The following is a 16,206-nucleotide window of genomic DNA, read 5'->3' as shown; positions in this document are numbered from 1 at the left end:
GCGGGTTTAGGGAACTCACGGCGGCGACAAAAGAGAGCAGTTCGACGGCTGGGTGGAGCGCGCGGGTTGAGTTTGAAGCAGAGCAACGTGGCTTCCAGACGAACGCGAACTCGAACGGTGAACAGCGAGTGAACGCGAACGGTGAACAGCGAGTGAACGCGAACGTGAACGGCGAAGAACGCGAACGAACACGACAGCTGAACGAAGACGCGAACGTGAACGGCAAACAAACGGCGACGGAAGCGCGGCTGAACAGACAAAGACGACGGACGCCGAGGTCGAGGAAGCAGCCGCGATCGGTGACAGCAAACAGGCGTTGAAGACTTGGAGCACGAGGGAAGCTAGATAGACGGACGGATGGCGAACTTTGAGTGCGACGGACGCGGCAGTATGCCACTCCTTGCGGCGGTGGTGTAGGCTTACAATACTAGGGTTTTTTGGCTGGGGTTGTGTGATTTCTTTCTGAATGAAAGAACGAAAGGGGGAAAGGGAGAAAGAAACGAAGGGGCTTCCGTTTGTGTGTGAACCGGGCGGGTTCCGGTTCGGTCCGACCATCCGGTTCATCGGTTTTCCATCAGTTTTTAAGTGACGGTTTTATATGTTTGACTGGGTTGTTAATGTTGACAGTTCGCGATTGAATCGGTCCGACCGACCGATCCGGTTCGATTTTCAGAAGATTGGATTAAAATAATAATATTAAGGTAAATCCAGCTTAATAGTCCAATACTCCAATATAAAAAAATAGCTTGAAAATGTTGTTTGATGGTCAATTTGTAGCCATAAAATATGATTTAAAAAAAATGGGAATCTGGATTAATTTAACTTTGTTTTTGGCTTGGAATTTCCGGATTATGCACATAGTTGTTAACAGTTAACACCATCCATGAATGCGTTCCACTTGGTTACTGTGCGCCGTGCGATTTAGCTGTCGTAAATTTTAGTGCCTGAGAGACAGAGAGAACCGCACACAAGCACGAGATAGTATTTGACTTTTTGGTGGAGAGAGAGAGAGAGAGAAAGAGAGAGACACGATGGAATCGCCATTCAAGGAAAACATACTGAAAGGGAAGGTAGCTCTTATCACAGGAGGAGCTTCCGGAATCGGCTTCGAGATTTCCACCCAATTCGGCAAACATGGTGCCTCCGTCGCCCTCATGGGTCGCCGCAAACAAGTCCTCGATTCTGCTGTTTCCGTTCTCCAATCACTTGGCATCCCCGTAACTACTCTTCCTTTTTTACTTCCTCCAACCTTTCAAATGAGTTGTGGTTAAATCAATGTATCTGGACATAAATTGCGCTTAGGTACGTTCATATTCCGTTGTACTAATAAGTGTGAGGCTGCAATCGATTAGAAAAGGAGGGAGGATTATTCATTCCTCGTCTAATTTTAGTGGAGCAGTAAGAGAGAAAGAAAAGAGTGGAACTTTGTTGAAATTTGTGTTTGTTTTAGGCTGTTGGCTTTGCGGGAGATGTGAGGAAGCAGGAGGATGCGGCAAGAGTAGTGGAATCGACTTACAAGCATTTCGGAAAGATTGACATTCTTGTAAACGCAGCAGCTGGAAACTTTCTTGTTGCGGCAGAGGATCTCTCTCCGAATGGATTTCGAACTGGTAGTGTATTTTGTACATGATTCTCTTTTTCTTTTTGAATTTTTGTTTAAGATAAGGGAGAGGGAAAGTTTTATCTTCAAAGTTGTATGATTTATTACAGGACAAAGTATGTGTTTTTTCAATACCTGTTTAATTTCATTCAATTTTTTCCGATTTGTATCAAAGCTACCTTGACGTTTTTAATTTTGTCCCTATCGTTTTTAGACGAAGTTAATGTCCAGTGGTAATTTTGACACAAAATGAAAATGTTAGTGACAAAATTTAATGCAACTAAATTTATTCACTGGAGGGGGCTGGATTGTTTGAAGACTAAATTGCCAGGATGCTTTTCATTGAAGATGGATGATGAGGAGGGGAAAATTAAAAAAATTAATTTCTATGTTCTATAAGTGTCAAAGAGTTCTAGTGACATCTGATCGGGGTTATCTTCTGCACCAACTATCTCAAAAAGAATGCTCTTTTGCCTATTTGATTGAATTTCATTGAGTGTTAATGGAAAACTTTTTTACCCCAGTGGTGATGCATAGTAATTAAACACAAAGAAAAGTTTGAGAGAGGTAGGGCCTGTGAAGATGTAATGTGGTCTGTTAATCTATCTACATATGTACCAAAGAAACAAAACAGGAAATGCTGAGAAGGCCTAACCTATCTTAAATGTTTTCTAAATGGGAAGAAGTCCCCTTGAAGATTACACCATTCAGTTTTAGCCAAAAACAACAAAGTTGGAAAATTTTAGTATTGCCACTATGGTTTCCCTTGTTTTTGAGTCCCAAATTCTTTGAAATTAGTAAGCAGAAACTGATGTAGGTCTGTGGGGCAAATCCGGGTATCTGCAAAAGTATCAAAAGGCTTATTCCAAAAGAAAATGGTGGAAAACAATGATAAAAGGGATGAGAAATTGATTTCAAACTGGAATCAAACATGTTTGGAGATAAATTAGAGGCTTGTGCTTTTGTAGCATGTCACTTGTGTCAATCCTGTTAAGGATGTCTGCCTAGTCAAATTTGATCTTTTTTGGGAAGCTGTGGATTTCCACATAAGTTTTTCTCTACTATGGAATGTGTGATTTACAAGAGATCCCCCAAAAGATTCAAGAGATCAAACTCTTTTACTATTAAGGGAATAAATATGGAAAGAGGCTCTTACTAACTTCCATATCATTCAAGTTTCTTTAAAAATGAAAATTAAAATAGAAATTAGGAAATAGAGTAAATTTAGCACATTGGAGCATTATGTAAAGAATAAAGATAAAAAGCTTAGAAGGGACTTAGAAAGAGGAGTTTTTCTAACCCTCCCAAACTTTGATCCAGGACCAATCACCTTAGTAACAAGAGGATGAAATAAAAGAAGTAACTAGTATTATGCAGTCAGTGCAATCTGTGTACAGTAAGCTAGAACATAACTCTGTTGTTGACTCTTTCTTTCTTCATGAGTTCTCTTAAACTGAAGATACCTCATACCTCAACATAATTTACAATCTGTGTTTAAGTTAAACTGAATTAGCAATAACATGATTTGCATATCGAAAACCTCATTTCCTACTGAAGACACCACCCAACAAAGTGGCTGTGATAGAATTATGTTCAGAGTTAAGGTTTCTTTGGAACACCTTCTAGTTACAGCATCTTTCTAATTATTATTTGCATCACAAAGAAAGTGGCGATCAGTTCTCTTTATTCTTTGCAGTATTGGATATTGATTCTGTTGGAACATTCACAATGTGTCATGAAGCACTAAAATATCTCAAGAAAGGGGGCCAAGGAAGGACAACTTCTGGTGGGGGAACAATATTGAACATTAGTGCTACCTTGCATTATACAGCTTCTTGGTATCAAATTCATGTGTCTGCAGCTAAGGTTTGTACTTCATAACACATTGCCTAGATTTGAAAATCATCTTGTGTTCATCCAAATTTAAATTTTACCAATTCAACAGGCTGCAGTTGACTCCATTACAAGAAACTTGGCATTAGAATGGGGCACAGACTATGACATTACGGTCAATGGAGTTGCACCTGGACCAATAGGTGACACTCCTGGCATGTTTAAACTGGACCCTGAAGAAATAAATAGCAAAGCCAGAGAATACATGCCTCTGTTTAAAGTTGGGGAGAAATGGGATATTGCAATGGCTGCTATCTACCTAGTATCAGATGCAGGTTTGTAACTTTATCTATTCACTTGATGTGAAAATTTATTGCTTGAATTTTGTTTACATGATTTATAGATTGATGAAATGTTTCTTACATTATAAATGAACATCAAGAGTATTGTTTTGTATTTGCTTTTAATGTACTTTTGCTGAATTTAAGGTGCCATTGGATTTCCTTGCTTGAGTTCATGAGTTGAATTACCATCATTTACAAAATCCATGCTTAGATTATATAATAAAATCTGATATGCACGGGGATCCCATGATCACGAGCTTTGATAGCAATTCATATAGGCTTTGTATCCATGGAGAAGAATTAGACTAGGAGAACATAATACAGAAATGAACTCTCCGGAATTAACTTGATGGAATAAAATTGCCAGAATGAATTTAGCAAGTAAACAGTAAAATACAAATGGCACTCTGAGGTGCCAGATCTCTCCCAAGTTCCAATTCCACTTGTGTGATATCTCCCACGTTATCCCTCCCTTTGCTTTATAGTTTCCTTTACCATCCACCATTCCATTGTTGAGCAATGAGCTTGCTATCGACAAACAGAAAGAAACCATGGCAGTAATATCTTGAGGTGCTTTTTGTATTGTTGAGGAAAGTGCATTATTATAGTTGCTAGACAAGAAATTTTAAAAAATCCTCAAGTTTAGGTAGAATTTCAAAATCCTCAATTTTATGTTGAAAATGCTTGATCCGGTTAACTAAGCATTTTGAAATTCCCTTTCAGTTTTGCGACTGAAAAATAATATCATTAGAATCATTTATCCAAACCTAATGGGAGAGTGATTTGTCTTGTTACATAGTCTCGAGTGGTAGTGCTTTTGCTAGATAATACATTCATGTAGCCCATGTTACTAGATTTTGGTGATTTTTAATGATTTTTTCCCCTTGTCTGATTATATCTGTCTCTATGCGCTACTTTTGTTGCTGTGCTGATCTCCCCCCTAGTCTCTCCTTTCTCTATTTGGGTGTAATTGCAACTTTCTATTGTTCTTTCCTTCTTCTTGCTTTTGTCTTGCTGTTGAATTGAAGTCTGTTATGACTTATGTTCTTTCCTTTCTGTGTTTATTGCAATCTTCACTGCACATCAAAAGGACCCTTGTGTTCTTTGATATGACCTTTCTGCAGTGGAAGCATGCATCATTTCTTTTAAATAGTTAAATTTGCATTAAACATTTGTGTCATATGCTAGAGAGAATTATTGGAATTTTATTTTATTGTATTTTATTTTCTCGCTCTCAGAAAAACCATGCAATATTGATTACTATTGATCTTCTGAAGATTTTTAATTTCTAATGTATGAAGCATGTATGGCTCAGCAGATTTAGACGCACATTATTTTCACATAATAAAATTTGCTAAAATCTTTATTTGCAAGGTTGATTATAAATGTTCCTTCCCACATGCTTGTTAGTTCTGTGCTATTGTTAAAACCGCTTGTGAAGACTCTCTTGAATAATTGAAATGAGGGCATGGTTAGTTTGTTACTCTGGCATAAGACCTACTTTGTCCCTGAGATTGAAGTGTTGCACTGATTTAGTCCCTGACTTTTCAATTGCTACAATTTGGTCCTCCAAATTCAAAAAAATGCATCAATGTAGTCCCTTGTGTATTTTCCGTCTCCGGAACTCAACGCTATTAGTGACGTGACTCAAGCCTTGCCATGCTGAACGTATTAAAACGACGTCGTATGCGCTTTGGCGCTAAAGAAGGCACTAAACAACATCGTTTTAGAGTTCGAACAAAATTAAAATATTACATCCCTCCCTTTTGAACAATACAAATTGTTCAAACCCTTAAACGACGCTGTTTAGTGCATTTTTTAGCGCCAAAGCGCATACGACATCATTTTAATATGTCCAGCGTGGAAAGGCTTGAGCCACGTCACTAACGGTGTTGAGCAAAATATACAAGAAACTACATTGGTGCATTTTTTTCATCTGGGGGACCAAATTGTTACAATTAGAAAGTCAGGAACTAAATTAGAACAACTTGCCAATCTCAAGAACCAAAGTGGAGCTTAACTCTATTTTTGTCTTCTGAAACTTAACACTAGTTGTGTGATTCTTTGAAGGAAAATATGTCAACGGCCACACTCTTGTAGCTGATGGAGGACTTTGGCTGAGCCGGCCTCGGCATCTGCCAAAAGAGGCGGTGAAGCAGGTCTCCCGAGCAGTGGAAAAGAGGTCCAGAAATGCACCAGTTGGTGTTCCAAAGAGCAAGCTATGATGTGTAATGTAATATTAAAGGGGATATGATCTCTATTACATTTATATATAATATACCCCTACAGTGTTATTTTTTTGAACAAATTAGTTTCTAAATAAAAAATCCCTTTCAAAGATTAATTTATCCAATCTGGAATCTATTTTCAAAAGCTAAATTACTCTCTCTATTTCAAAATAAATATCTCACTTTAAATAATAAATCAATATATTTGGATATAGATTATTTTTGCATATACTTTACATTGATTGTTTTTTATGTATCCAAAATATAACGTAAAAGTGGCATTGATTTTTTTTTATGTATCCAAAATATAACATAAAAGTGGCATTTATTTTGCAATGAAGAAAATAGTTAATTAAAATTACCAAATTGATCAAGTAATCAAATTTTTAAGTACGCATTAGAAAACTTAGACGGAATATTTAAATTTCTTTGGTTTTCAATTCATTACGTACATATTTATTCATTTTTCACTAGCCAAACCATCAAATAATAATTTTTTTTTTTAAATGATACCCATAGTTAAAATGTTGATTGATTCATTTAACTTAAGTTTTGGCTTCAGTATCTCCGGAATACATAATTAGAATTATAGAAATGTTTTCTGACCAAGTTAATTTTATAATTAAATCTAATCAAGTATTTTTAACAGTTTCTTTTTTAAAATCTTCACACACCATGTTCCCTGTACTTTTATGTCTTCTCCTTTTTCTCTTTGCTTTCTTCGGTAGCGTCGCCTTCTTTTTCTTATACGAGGAATGACAGGAATGTCAGAATTTATTATTTTTTATCATCACTTAGTCATTAATGTTTAAAGTATAAAATAAAATATATTGTTAGATTATTAGATTAAAAAAATTAAACTAAAGAAATTGAGTTAATTGCTAAATGATGGCCAAAAATAATAAATTCGGATGATCTCTTAACATTTCTCTTCTTATATTTCTACTTTTTAAAATTTTGTAAAAAAAAAAAAATGAGAAACAGAAGAAAAAAGCACATAAAAAACAAAAACTACATGAATTATCCGATAAGCATATAAATTTTAGAAGAAGATACAGAAATATCAGGTTTCTATATTTATTCAAACATAATTTTGTGTATAGTTTATATATATATATATGAGTTTTTTTTAACGAAATTTCTATGTTTGTGTACTCATAAATTTTTTGTATTTTGAAGTTAAGAATGTTATACTTCACAAATTTCTGTGATTTTTGTGAGTGAAATTCTTTTTCGCTTTTTTATTTTATGGACAATTTCTTATAACAAATATTTAAAAAACATATTTTTAAAAAAACGAAAAAAAAAATTGCATGTGAAAACGTAGAATCCTGTGTTTTTTTTTTTTTTCACATTAGCAATAAACACATAAATTTGTTGACAATAAACATAGAAATTTAAGAAGAGCAGCAAAGGAAGAAAACAGAATTTTAGGTCTTTGTATTTATCAAAACATAATTTGGTATTTAGTTTAGGTAGCAAAAATTCTTGTGTTTTCATTTTTTTTTTTAAATTCTGTGCTTGTATACACAATTTTTTTCTATTTTGTGATGAAAAATCTGTGGTTTTTGTTTTGACTATATCACTATTTTAATTCAACTTAAATACTTTATTTTCCATTGCTAATTTTTGTATGTTTTCATTTTTCTAAAACAAATTTAGGAACAATATTTCTTATAACAAAGATTTAAAAAATAAAAAATTATAAAAAATACAAAAATTTGTAGATAAAAACACAAAAATTGTTATTTCTATTCTATTTTTTCTCTTGGCAATAAACACATAAATTTTAGAATAAAACCACATGAATAAAACACATAAAAGTTTTAATTTTGATAGAATATACATCAGGTTGAGTTTGTTTTTTTCTTAACGAAATTTCTGTATGTGATAAAAATGTGTTTATAATTAACAATTTATGTGCTTTTTATTTTGTCTTTATAACTATTATACGTTCTTCACAAATTTATACTTTTTTGTTACTGAAAATTTCCAGGCTATTCATTTTATTTTCTTTTTTTTTTTTTAATTTTAGGGACACCATTTCTTATAACAAAAGGTTTCTTCTTAAAAAATAAAAAAAAAAACCACAACTTTGTAGATGACAAAAAAACACATAAAATTTTGTAAGAAAAGTACAAATTCTACATTGTTTTATTTCATTTCTTCAATTTTTGTTCTGTTACTGTTTTTCTATGAAGCACAGCCACTTCGCTGAGCTGTCGTGTCCTCGTGTCGGGCACATTTCGGACACGATACTCACTGACACTCATCCGACAGGCATGTCTGTTGTGTCCAACCGTGTCTTAATAAAAAAATAAAAATTCTTCTTCGAACACACTTGCACACACCTAAATTACGTATCAGCGTGTACGGTCTTATTCTTAATATATATTTTTGAAATAAATTTAGATATAGTATATATTATTATTTCTTAAAACAAAAAGATATTTTAAATATTTGATTTAATTAAAATAAAATATTAAAAATAATTAAAAAATTAATTTATATTTTAACATCAATAAAATATCAAAATATTATTACAATTTATCTAAAAAATATTTTATTTTATATATATGCGTGTTCCCGTATCTTGTCCGTGCATCATAGCTGATTTTCTGTCATTCAACAAGAAGAATAAGAACAAGAAGCTAATGGTAGTATGCAAGTGAGAGATGACGAGACAAGTACCCGGTAGATCGGAGTACAACACTTGTAGTAACAAGAAGATATTAGGGTGTTCGAGATGCGCAGACAATTTGCCCCGCAAAGAAATTGGAGCTCTTGCAAACAAGTTAGAAACGGCGTCTGAGGCAAAGCATATGGAGAAAACTGAAGTGTTAGTGGACCAAAGAATACCTTAAGGTGACGGACGTCCTCAAGCAAGTTATTAAGTGACCGCCCACAGGAATTTAAAATAAGCTCGTCTCCACAAGAGAGGAAATGGACAACAGACGACACAAGAGGAGAGCACGCAAGGTTTCTAATCTCAGACAGTGAAGGTTAGCTCTAGCACCATCACCTACGGATACCTTTAGGATCAACCTACGAATTGGGTTAGTGAAAATGATAGTTAAGATGGATTCCTTAGAGGTTTTATAACCTCTAGGTATATCTAAAGTTTGGAGAGTGAAACTTTTTGTAAAAAAGGTAGAATATAACACCCTAATTCTCTATATAATTAATTCTCTAAAATTCTGTGATGAGAATTCGCAAACATCCAAAATTCGCAAACATCCAAGAATCACCTCACCACAATATAATAAGGCGAACTTAGATAAAATAAGTGAAAACAAAAGAAAGTACAGTGAAAAATAAAAGCATGTCACAAGCTGAAAACCGTACCAATAACAATGAATTTTGACCGTCGAGTCTAAATTCATCTATAAAAACTTTACTACTGGCTTTTCTTGAATGATCTAGCTTTAGAAAAGTGTTCTAAATGTGTTTTGGAGCTGAGATACTCTCTGCTACCAATATCTCAGATATCAGTTGTTTAACCGACATGGTTTGAAACGGTGATTTCACGGTTTAGCCATTAAACCGTTTCTTCTTTCTCTTTCCTTAATAATTTGGCCAAACCACCAAGAAACTCTCTACAACCAAAATCATGAAGCTATTAGAAAGATTACCTAGAGGAAAACAAGGAACCAAAATAACTAGCCTAGTTAAAATCTAACTACTACCAAATAGTGGTTAATCAACTATTTGTTTCAACACATGGAAACAGATTTATAGATAGATCTCCAAGTAAATAAGTAACAAGAATATGCAGTAGATTCCATATCAGTGTAGTTCGGCTTTTCTGTCCCTAGCAGCTTTGATCTGATCCGCAAGTGATACTCCTTTCTGCAACTTTTCTCTCTTGATAAGCTCTATATCCAATTTATTGTAAGTTGGGAAAATTGAATTGAAAACATCTCCTTCTCTAGATACTTGACTGCTGATGATATTCTTATTTACAGGAATCTGAAGACAGCACAGAAAAAAAAAACAAAATCATGATTAGAGAAATAAAGGATACATAACAAAAATGGGTGTAATGTTATAAATTTAGAATGAATATTAGAAACAAGGTCATGGTAAGCAGTTATGTTAATTTTAGATAGATACTTCTTAGTGGCACCACTCTTGAAAGGGGTGCTTTAACACAACAGTTAATTTCTGAGATAAATGCTCAGGTAGCGTTTAAGTTTCTAGTAATTAGTATCATAACAAAAATGAACTGTTCCCCCAATTAACACAACCACCAATTAGTTACTGATTTAACCATTAAGTTTCCTATGTTTATCTCCTGATATTCGAAGTTTAGCTAAGATTTACATTCGGTTGCCACATCAATAGGTAGTTCTCTTATCCTTAATTGCTTTAACATTTGCACTTACAATAGCTAATATAAGGAAACACTATAAAGGTGTACCTTCGTTAATTTACAGGCAAAATTGAACTCTTTAGTAACTTCAGAATCAATATTGTCTTGCTTTCCTTTTCTAGATTGCCGGATCTTCGTATCCCCCTTCGCTTTTGTCCTCTCCTGATGTTCTTTCCTCTTATCAGCAAGCATTGCCTTCCTTATTGCCTTTATCCGTGCAGCTTTCTCTGCTTTTACTCTTGCGAACTCTTTTGCCCTTGCTTTTTCTGATGCACATTGAAGCTTATAGAGGAGAACCATTTCTTGTTTTATCTTCTGATAGCTCCCCCATTCTAGTTCTTGTTCACCACTCCCTCCTTTCTTAGCTGCTGTGGCTATGCATTCCCTCCATGACTGAATGAAATTCCTTGCTGCAGCAATCGCCATCAACTTTTTCCCCTTTTTCTTTTCCTTGGCCTGAAGAAGTTGGAGGACCTCCAATTGTTGTTCTATCTTACTGTAGCTATCCCAATCTAGTTCTTCTTGATCACTTGCTCCCTTCCTAGCAGCATTTGCTATGCCTTGTTGCCATGAAAGCAAAAAATTCTCCCCCAACCGCCTTGACTTCAGACGCTCTTGCCAAACACGTCTCAGCGAATAACTTATTTTTGCCTTGATTTGATCACTGCAGGAAGGTTGACAAAGGTTGGAGAATGCATTGTCATTGACTACATTCATTTTCATATTAATGCCACAAAATTTAGTAGAAAACTATTACAAATGATTGCAAAAGTTCACTTTTCAGTTTTTCAGCATTCATGGTGCTTTGAGGCTGATAGAATGATAAAAAAATTTGTTCTAGAAAGTCTTCAGAGATACCCTTGTAGTATAGAACAACAAAAATAAACTTTCTGTGATCCATATCATAAGGATTCAACATAGCTTATGTTGGCTGTTAATGAAGTTATACCTGTAGTTATAGAAGTAACAAGATTCTAGGAAGACAGCAATTAGATTAAAAATGTACTCGAATTATAATATAAATTTAGAATAGTCGCATATTGTTACCTATATTTTACTAAACCTGACAAGTAGCAATAACTTAGAAATCTGGATGTCATATCCTAAGATAGACAAAGTCTAAAGGCTATCCTCCAGTATTTTTGTCCCTAAGAGGATAAGCCAAATAAAATATATTATGCAAATTTCACAACCTCACTGCATATGCCATTCCACCATAACTATTTTCACTAGGAACTTGAAAAAACAAAAGTAATCTGAAATCCTTAATCAGTCACTTTCTTCAGTCGATACTTCTCATACTTTTCTGTAATCTGTATTAAGAAAAGAGTAGTATTCCTCTTTCTATAAATATTGAAAAAATTTTGGAAACTCAAAAGTACAATACTAGGTCAGGCATACCTTTTTTCTACTCATCCTTATAAGCTAGAATTTTCAATGAAATAAAAGTAAAAAGTTCTTTTTTGAGGTGTACGGATAAACAACATGAAAAATATGATTACCTATGAAAATGAGGATGTTCAGCCATCTTCTTCCGTATCTGAAAATTTGAAGAAGAAGAAGAGGCTTAGGATTACTATGTGAGTCAATATAAAGGAATGACCTATCAGCACAAAACTTTTGTGAGACAATAGCACTTGCATATTGAATACTTGTGATAAATAGTGGAAGGAGCTCAGAACAAAAGAGTATCACTGACATATAAAGCATTGCAATAAGTCAATAACAAAACATGTCATATTGTCAACACATATTAAAAGGATGAAAACCCCCAAAACTAAAGGGCTCATATTTGACTTCACCTTTGGATCCCTTAATGCCTCTAACGTTCTTATCCTGATTCGCTCACGGGTCTCTGCATTGTGTGTGGCGTCAGTTATACAAAATTAGCTAACTATAAGGTAGTGTTTGGATAGTGTCGAGACAGAGACAGATTAAAAAAAAGTGCCTTTGTCTTTTGTTTGGTAGTACCATGGGATAGTGAAAGACAACAGAAGAAATTTTAGAGTATGTTTGGTTTCCGTTTTCACTTTCTATTTTCAGTGTTTTTTATTTTCAGAATTTTGCAAAGGAAAAAGAGGAAACAACGAAAACAACAAAATCTTCGTTTCTATTTTCACCTCGTGTTTTCTCTTTTTTGTTTCACAAAATTCTAAAAACAAAAAATACTGAAAATGAAAATACAAACCAAACACACCCTTAGTATGTTCCAATGCTCAGGCTCTAGTATCCCCACTTTTTGGAAGTATTGGGGCACACTATGTTTTTCATTCCAAACAAGACACACAGACAATTTGAAGTTTATGTCCTTGTATTTCTGTCTCGTCTCGCAAACCAAAGACTGCCTAAGGTACATTAGTGTCCATTTAAATGCAAACTACCTGCAGTGTGTTTCCTTCCTTTGTTCCAAGGTACTCTTCCTTTGTTGGCTAGTCCTATTCTCATTCTTCTGATCCTCTCCTTAAGAATTTCTTTGTTCTGAGGTTCTACAAAGTCACTAAGGCCACCAGCCTCATTCCCGTTGTTCACATAACTCAATTCCAACGAATCAATATTAACTTTTGACTGATTGTATTCTTCAACGCCCACTGATTCTTCGTCATCAGCACTTATTATATGCAGCTCCTGCACTGGTAAAACCCTTTGAGATGAACAAACAAATGTTGATTTAGGGACTTCAGTCTTCACCACAGACACTTGAGGTTGTACTTTAAGTGTTACTCGGGGACAAATTGCACAAGCACAATCACCAACATTGCTCAGGAGCAGCAGCGAATTCGTGTTAGAAATATGAGTTAAGGGAGGAAGCATAATGGACATTCCTCTGACACTAGCATCAATTGAAAAATAAAAGATAAAATGAAACCTTCTTTCTTCTTAATAGCAGAGCACTTGCTGGTTCAATGCTTGACAAGTGTTAAGAGTCCTTGAGTGGCACCTAACAAAAGCAGCAGAAATTCAATTGAGATTTAGAAAGGTTATCATTAAACAAAAAGTAAATATCAACATTATAGTAGATAAGGAAGCATGAGCGGAGGCACGGAGACAGGGGAAGCAAGCAAGACTAGTCACATGCACACATTAGCCTTTAAATTTGAATTTCAAACCCACCTAGTCCTGACAAACTTCAAATACAAATTAATCTATACATAACGTGACAATGTAGATATCACATTCAACGACAGAAATATATTCTCTATTTCTTTGGGACAAGAAAAGTGGAGGTTGAGTTAGTTATAGTTTTTTCTTGTATAATTAAAATGAGTGCTCAAATAACATGAGAACACTAAAAGGAACCAGCAAACCCATTTTTCAACACCATCAAAAAGTTAATTTTCACCAACAGTATACACATAACATAATATAGCATTCAACCTTTTTAAAAAGGATAATAAAAAAGTCAACAGTTAAGATAAAACCAAAACAATAGCATACACCTTTATTCACTTTAACAGAAGATACCTAAATAATAAATTGACAACAATATCAATACATTACTAATTGCAACCGTGACAAGGCCCTCCTTTCCCTCCCATAGTTCTTGCATTCTTCCAAAGATTTTACCGACAAATAGACTGCACAATTTGAGCATTTGACAACCATATCTTAGCAACACACCACACCACAAATATCATGAATCATGAAAATTGCGCAAGAAAATTCAGTAACTATTTTCATGAATCAGTTTAACATGAACCAAACACTGGAAATTAAGCACCTAACGAAAGAAAATCACAAAATAAAAAGCTAGAAAACCAAACCTTAATAGAACCAATAGCAAGAGAATGGTAGAACGACACAGAGAAATGAAGCAGAACGCGTGTAGAAGAAGAAAAGATCTGTGAGGAGGGTGACGCGGTTGGCCCGAAGACCCGCGGGAGAGAGATAAGGCGGGGGTGGCTGAAACCTGAATGCGAGAGTGAAGTAGGATTAGGTGGAGAGTATGTGCCTCTAATGGCTGTAACTACTAACTAGAGTCTAGAGTAGACAGTAAACACTCAAATTTATCGTCAAAAAATGTATTCTCTTGACTTCTCAAGAATTATTTTTTAAATATCTTTTAAGAATTATGTTTGTCCGATAAATTGATCCCTTCATCATTTTTAATCAAATTTTACATATCTGTGTTAGATAAATAAACAAGTATAATCACCCGTGCCATGCACGTGGGAAGATTGAAATTATAATTTTAAATTATTTTTTTAAAATTTATTTGAATTATAATAATTTGATTAATAAAAAAGTAACATGTTATGTCTTGTTTGTTTTTTTTTAATTCAATATTAATTAGATTAATTCTAAAATAGTTATTGATCGGTTTTAATAATGTACTTTCTTCAATAAATCACACATATATACTGAATGTAATCATAAATAATATAGTAATAATAGTTAAATCCACCAACAAATATATTAGCTATATTATCACATTATTAAACAAATTAAATATAAAGACTATTAACACTTATAAATCTATAAAATTGTATTTTCTTTTATTCGTGCGAGGGTTTACTTGTCAAATAAATTTAAAATATAAATAAAAAATATTTATAAGATGGACCTAGCATTACTTGAAAGAATCATGAAAAATAATCAACTTATCTTATCATCCATGAGAACCATTTCTACGTAAGTCGTCTTGTTCTTGTCAAATTTGTATGGAACTTTCCATAACCTTATAATTCTTGCCTTTATTTTTCAAACTTTTTCATTACATAATCTAACGTACCATAGGTAACCCTGTTGATAGAATCATAATTAGTAGCCCTTAGGTATGAAAAATAATAAACAGAAGAAAATTTATGTCTGAGGTACGAATTTTTTAAATGATAAATTAAATAATTGTAACAATTCACTATTACTCCTTCTCTCTATATATATATACACTAATTATACACGGTAATAATTAGCAAATATCTTCAATGGAGATACTTACTACAGTTAGGTGAAATTTATTTCATTATATTTTATTAACCTTTATGATTAATTCAATAGAGATACTTACTCAATATATATGTTATCTACATTAATTAGATGTGAATATTTTTAGAAAAGAGCTAAAAGAGGAGATATATAAATATATATAATATCATTGCTATATAGGAAGTAGGGCTGTCAAACGGGTTAGTCCGGTCCATTTAGGCCCAGCCCATTAAGCCAGTGGGTTAAATGGGCTGGCCCGTTTAAGCCCACTTTATTCGCAGGCCAGAATTTTAATTTCTAGCCCGGATCGTTTATGGTCAGTCCAATGGGTTAAACGGGCCAGCCCGTTTATCATTTAATTTTATTTTTTGAAAAATATTTTGACAAAAAATACCATTTTAGGTCAAAAATCTTTAAAAATAATTTTTTTAGTTAGGTCTTCAGGTCGAATCAAAAGAAATATCAACTAAAAGTACTGATTTTTTTGAAAAAAATGTAAAAAAAAAATAAACGGGCCACCCATTTAGCACATAGGCTAGCCCGAAATTTAAACTGGTTTAATTTTAGAGGCAAAGTCCGCCCATTTAAATGGATAAACAGGTTGGTCCGATGAGTTTAGCTTAAAAGAGGAGATATATAAATATATATAATATTATTGCTATATAAGAAGTATACATAAATTGCTATATTTTTTATTATATTATACAACTTAAAATTATATTATCATGTTATTATTAATTCTAGATACTTGCTATAATTATATCAAATTTAATTATGACTCTAAATAAATAAAATAGATAACATTCAATATTATTTTTTCTTTTTACATTCAATATTTACCGTAAATATAAAAAGTAAGATAATTAATGAAAAAATATGAACAGAAAATAAAATATATTAATTAAA

At 33.5% G+C, this 16,206-nt stretch overlaps 2 protein-coding genes across 6 annotated transcripts; one reads left to right on the top strand and one right to left on the bottom strand.

The window, feature by feature from the left end:
* Nucleotides 1-872: 872 nt before the first annotated feature.
* Nucleotides 873-6,121, top strand: LOC107478393 (peroxisomal 2,4-dienoyl-CoA reductase [(3E)-enoyl-CoA-producing]). Its single transcript, XM_016098535.3, has 5 exons — nt 873-1,217; nt 1,451-1,610; nt 3,297-3,466; nt 3,546-3,768; nt 5,848-6,121. Exons 1-5 carry the CDS (start codon nt 1,032-1,034, stop codon nt 6,000-6,002), a joined length of 894 nt encoding a protein of 297 aa, XP_015954021.1. The 5' UTR covers nt 873-1,031; the 3' UTR covers nt 6,003-6,121.
* Nucleotides 6,122-9,712: 3,591 nt separating this feature from the next.
* Nucleotides 9,713-14,365, bottom strand: LOC107478391 (uncharacterized). Of its 5 annotated transcripts, none has more exons than XM_016098530.3 (7): nt 14,139-14,365; nt 13,840-13,952; nt 12,759-13,315; nt 12,180-12,232; nt 11,880-11,917; nt 10,426-11,041; nt 9,713-9,974 (listed from the first exon to the last, which is right to left on the bottom strand). In XM_016098530.3, exons 3-7 carry the CDS (start codon nt 13,195-13,197, stop codon nt 9,792-9,794), a joined length of 1,329 nt encoding a protein of 442 aa, XP_015954016.1. In that variant the 5' UTR covers nt 13,198-13,315; nt 13,840-13,952; nt 14,139-14,365; the 3' UTR covers nt 9,713-9,791. The 5 variants fall into 5 exon arrangements, with proteins under 5 accessions (XP_015954016.1, XP_015954015.1, XP_052115474.1 ...); XM_016098529.3 differs by having other exon boundaries at nt 13,871-13,952; XM_052259514.1 differs by having other exon boundaries at nt 12,759-13,303; nt 13,871-13,952.
* Between the last annotated feature and the right edge of the window lie 1,841 nt (nt 14,366-16,206).

This window comes from Arachis duranensis, chromosome 3 (genome assembly GCF_000817695.3).
Source record: "Arachis duranensis cultivar V14167 chromosome 3, aradu.V14167.gnm2.J7QH, whole genome shotgun sequence".
Lineage (NCBI taxonomy): Eukaryota > Viridiplantae > Streptophyta > Magnoliopsida > Fabales > Fabaceae > Arachis > Arachis duranensis.
This window is presented reverse-complemented; position numbering and strand designations above follow the sequence as displayed.

Excerpts from the sequence above, each read along its gene's own strand:
- LOC107478393 (XM_016098535.3), top strand. The coding sequence starts at position 1,032 with ATGGAATCGCCATTCAAGGAAAACATACTGAAAGGGAAGGTAGCTCTT. Across the intron at positions 1,611-3,296 it reads TCCGAATGGATTTCGAACTG|TATTGGATATTGATTCTGTT; the intron begins GTAGTGTATTTT and ends TATTCTTTGCAG. Across the intron at positions 3,769-5,847 it reads CTACCTAGTATCAGATGCAG|GAAAATATGTCAACGGCCAC; the intron begins GTTTGTAACTTT and ends GATTCTTTGAAG.
- LOC107478391 (XM_016098530.3), bottom strand. The coding sequence starts at position 13,197 with ATGTCCATTATGCTTCCTCCCTTAACTCATATTTCTAACACGAATTCG. Across the intron at positions 11,918-12,179 it reads AGGCATTAAGGGATCCAAAG|ATACGGAAGAAGATGGCTGA; the intron begins GTGAAGTCAAAT and ends TCAAATTTTCAG. Across the intron at positions 11,042-11,879 it reads GAACATCCTCATTTTCATAG|TGATCAAATCAAGGCAAAAA; the intron begins GTAATCATATTT and ends ACCTTCCTGCAG.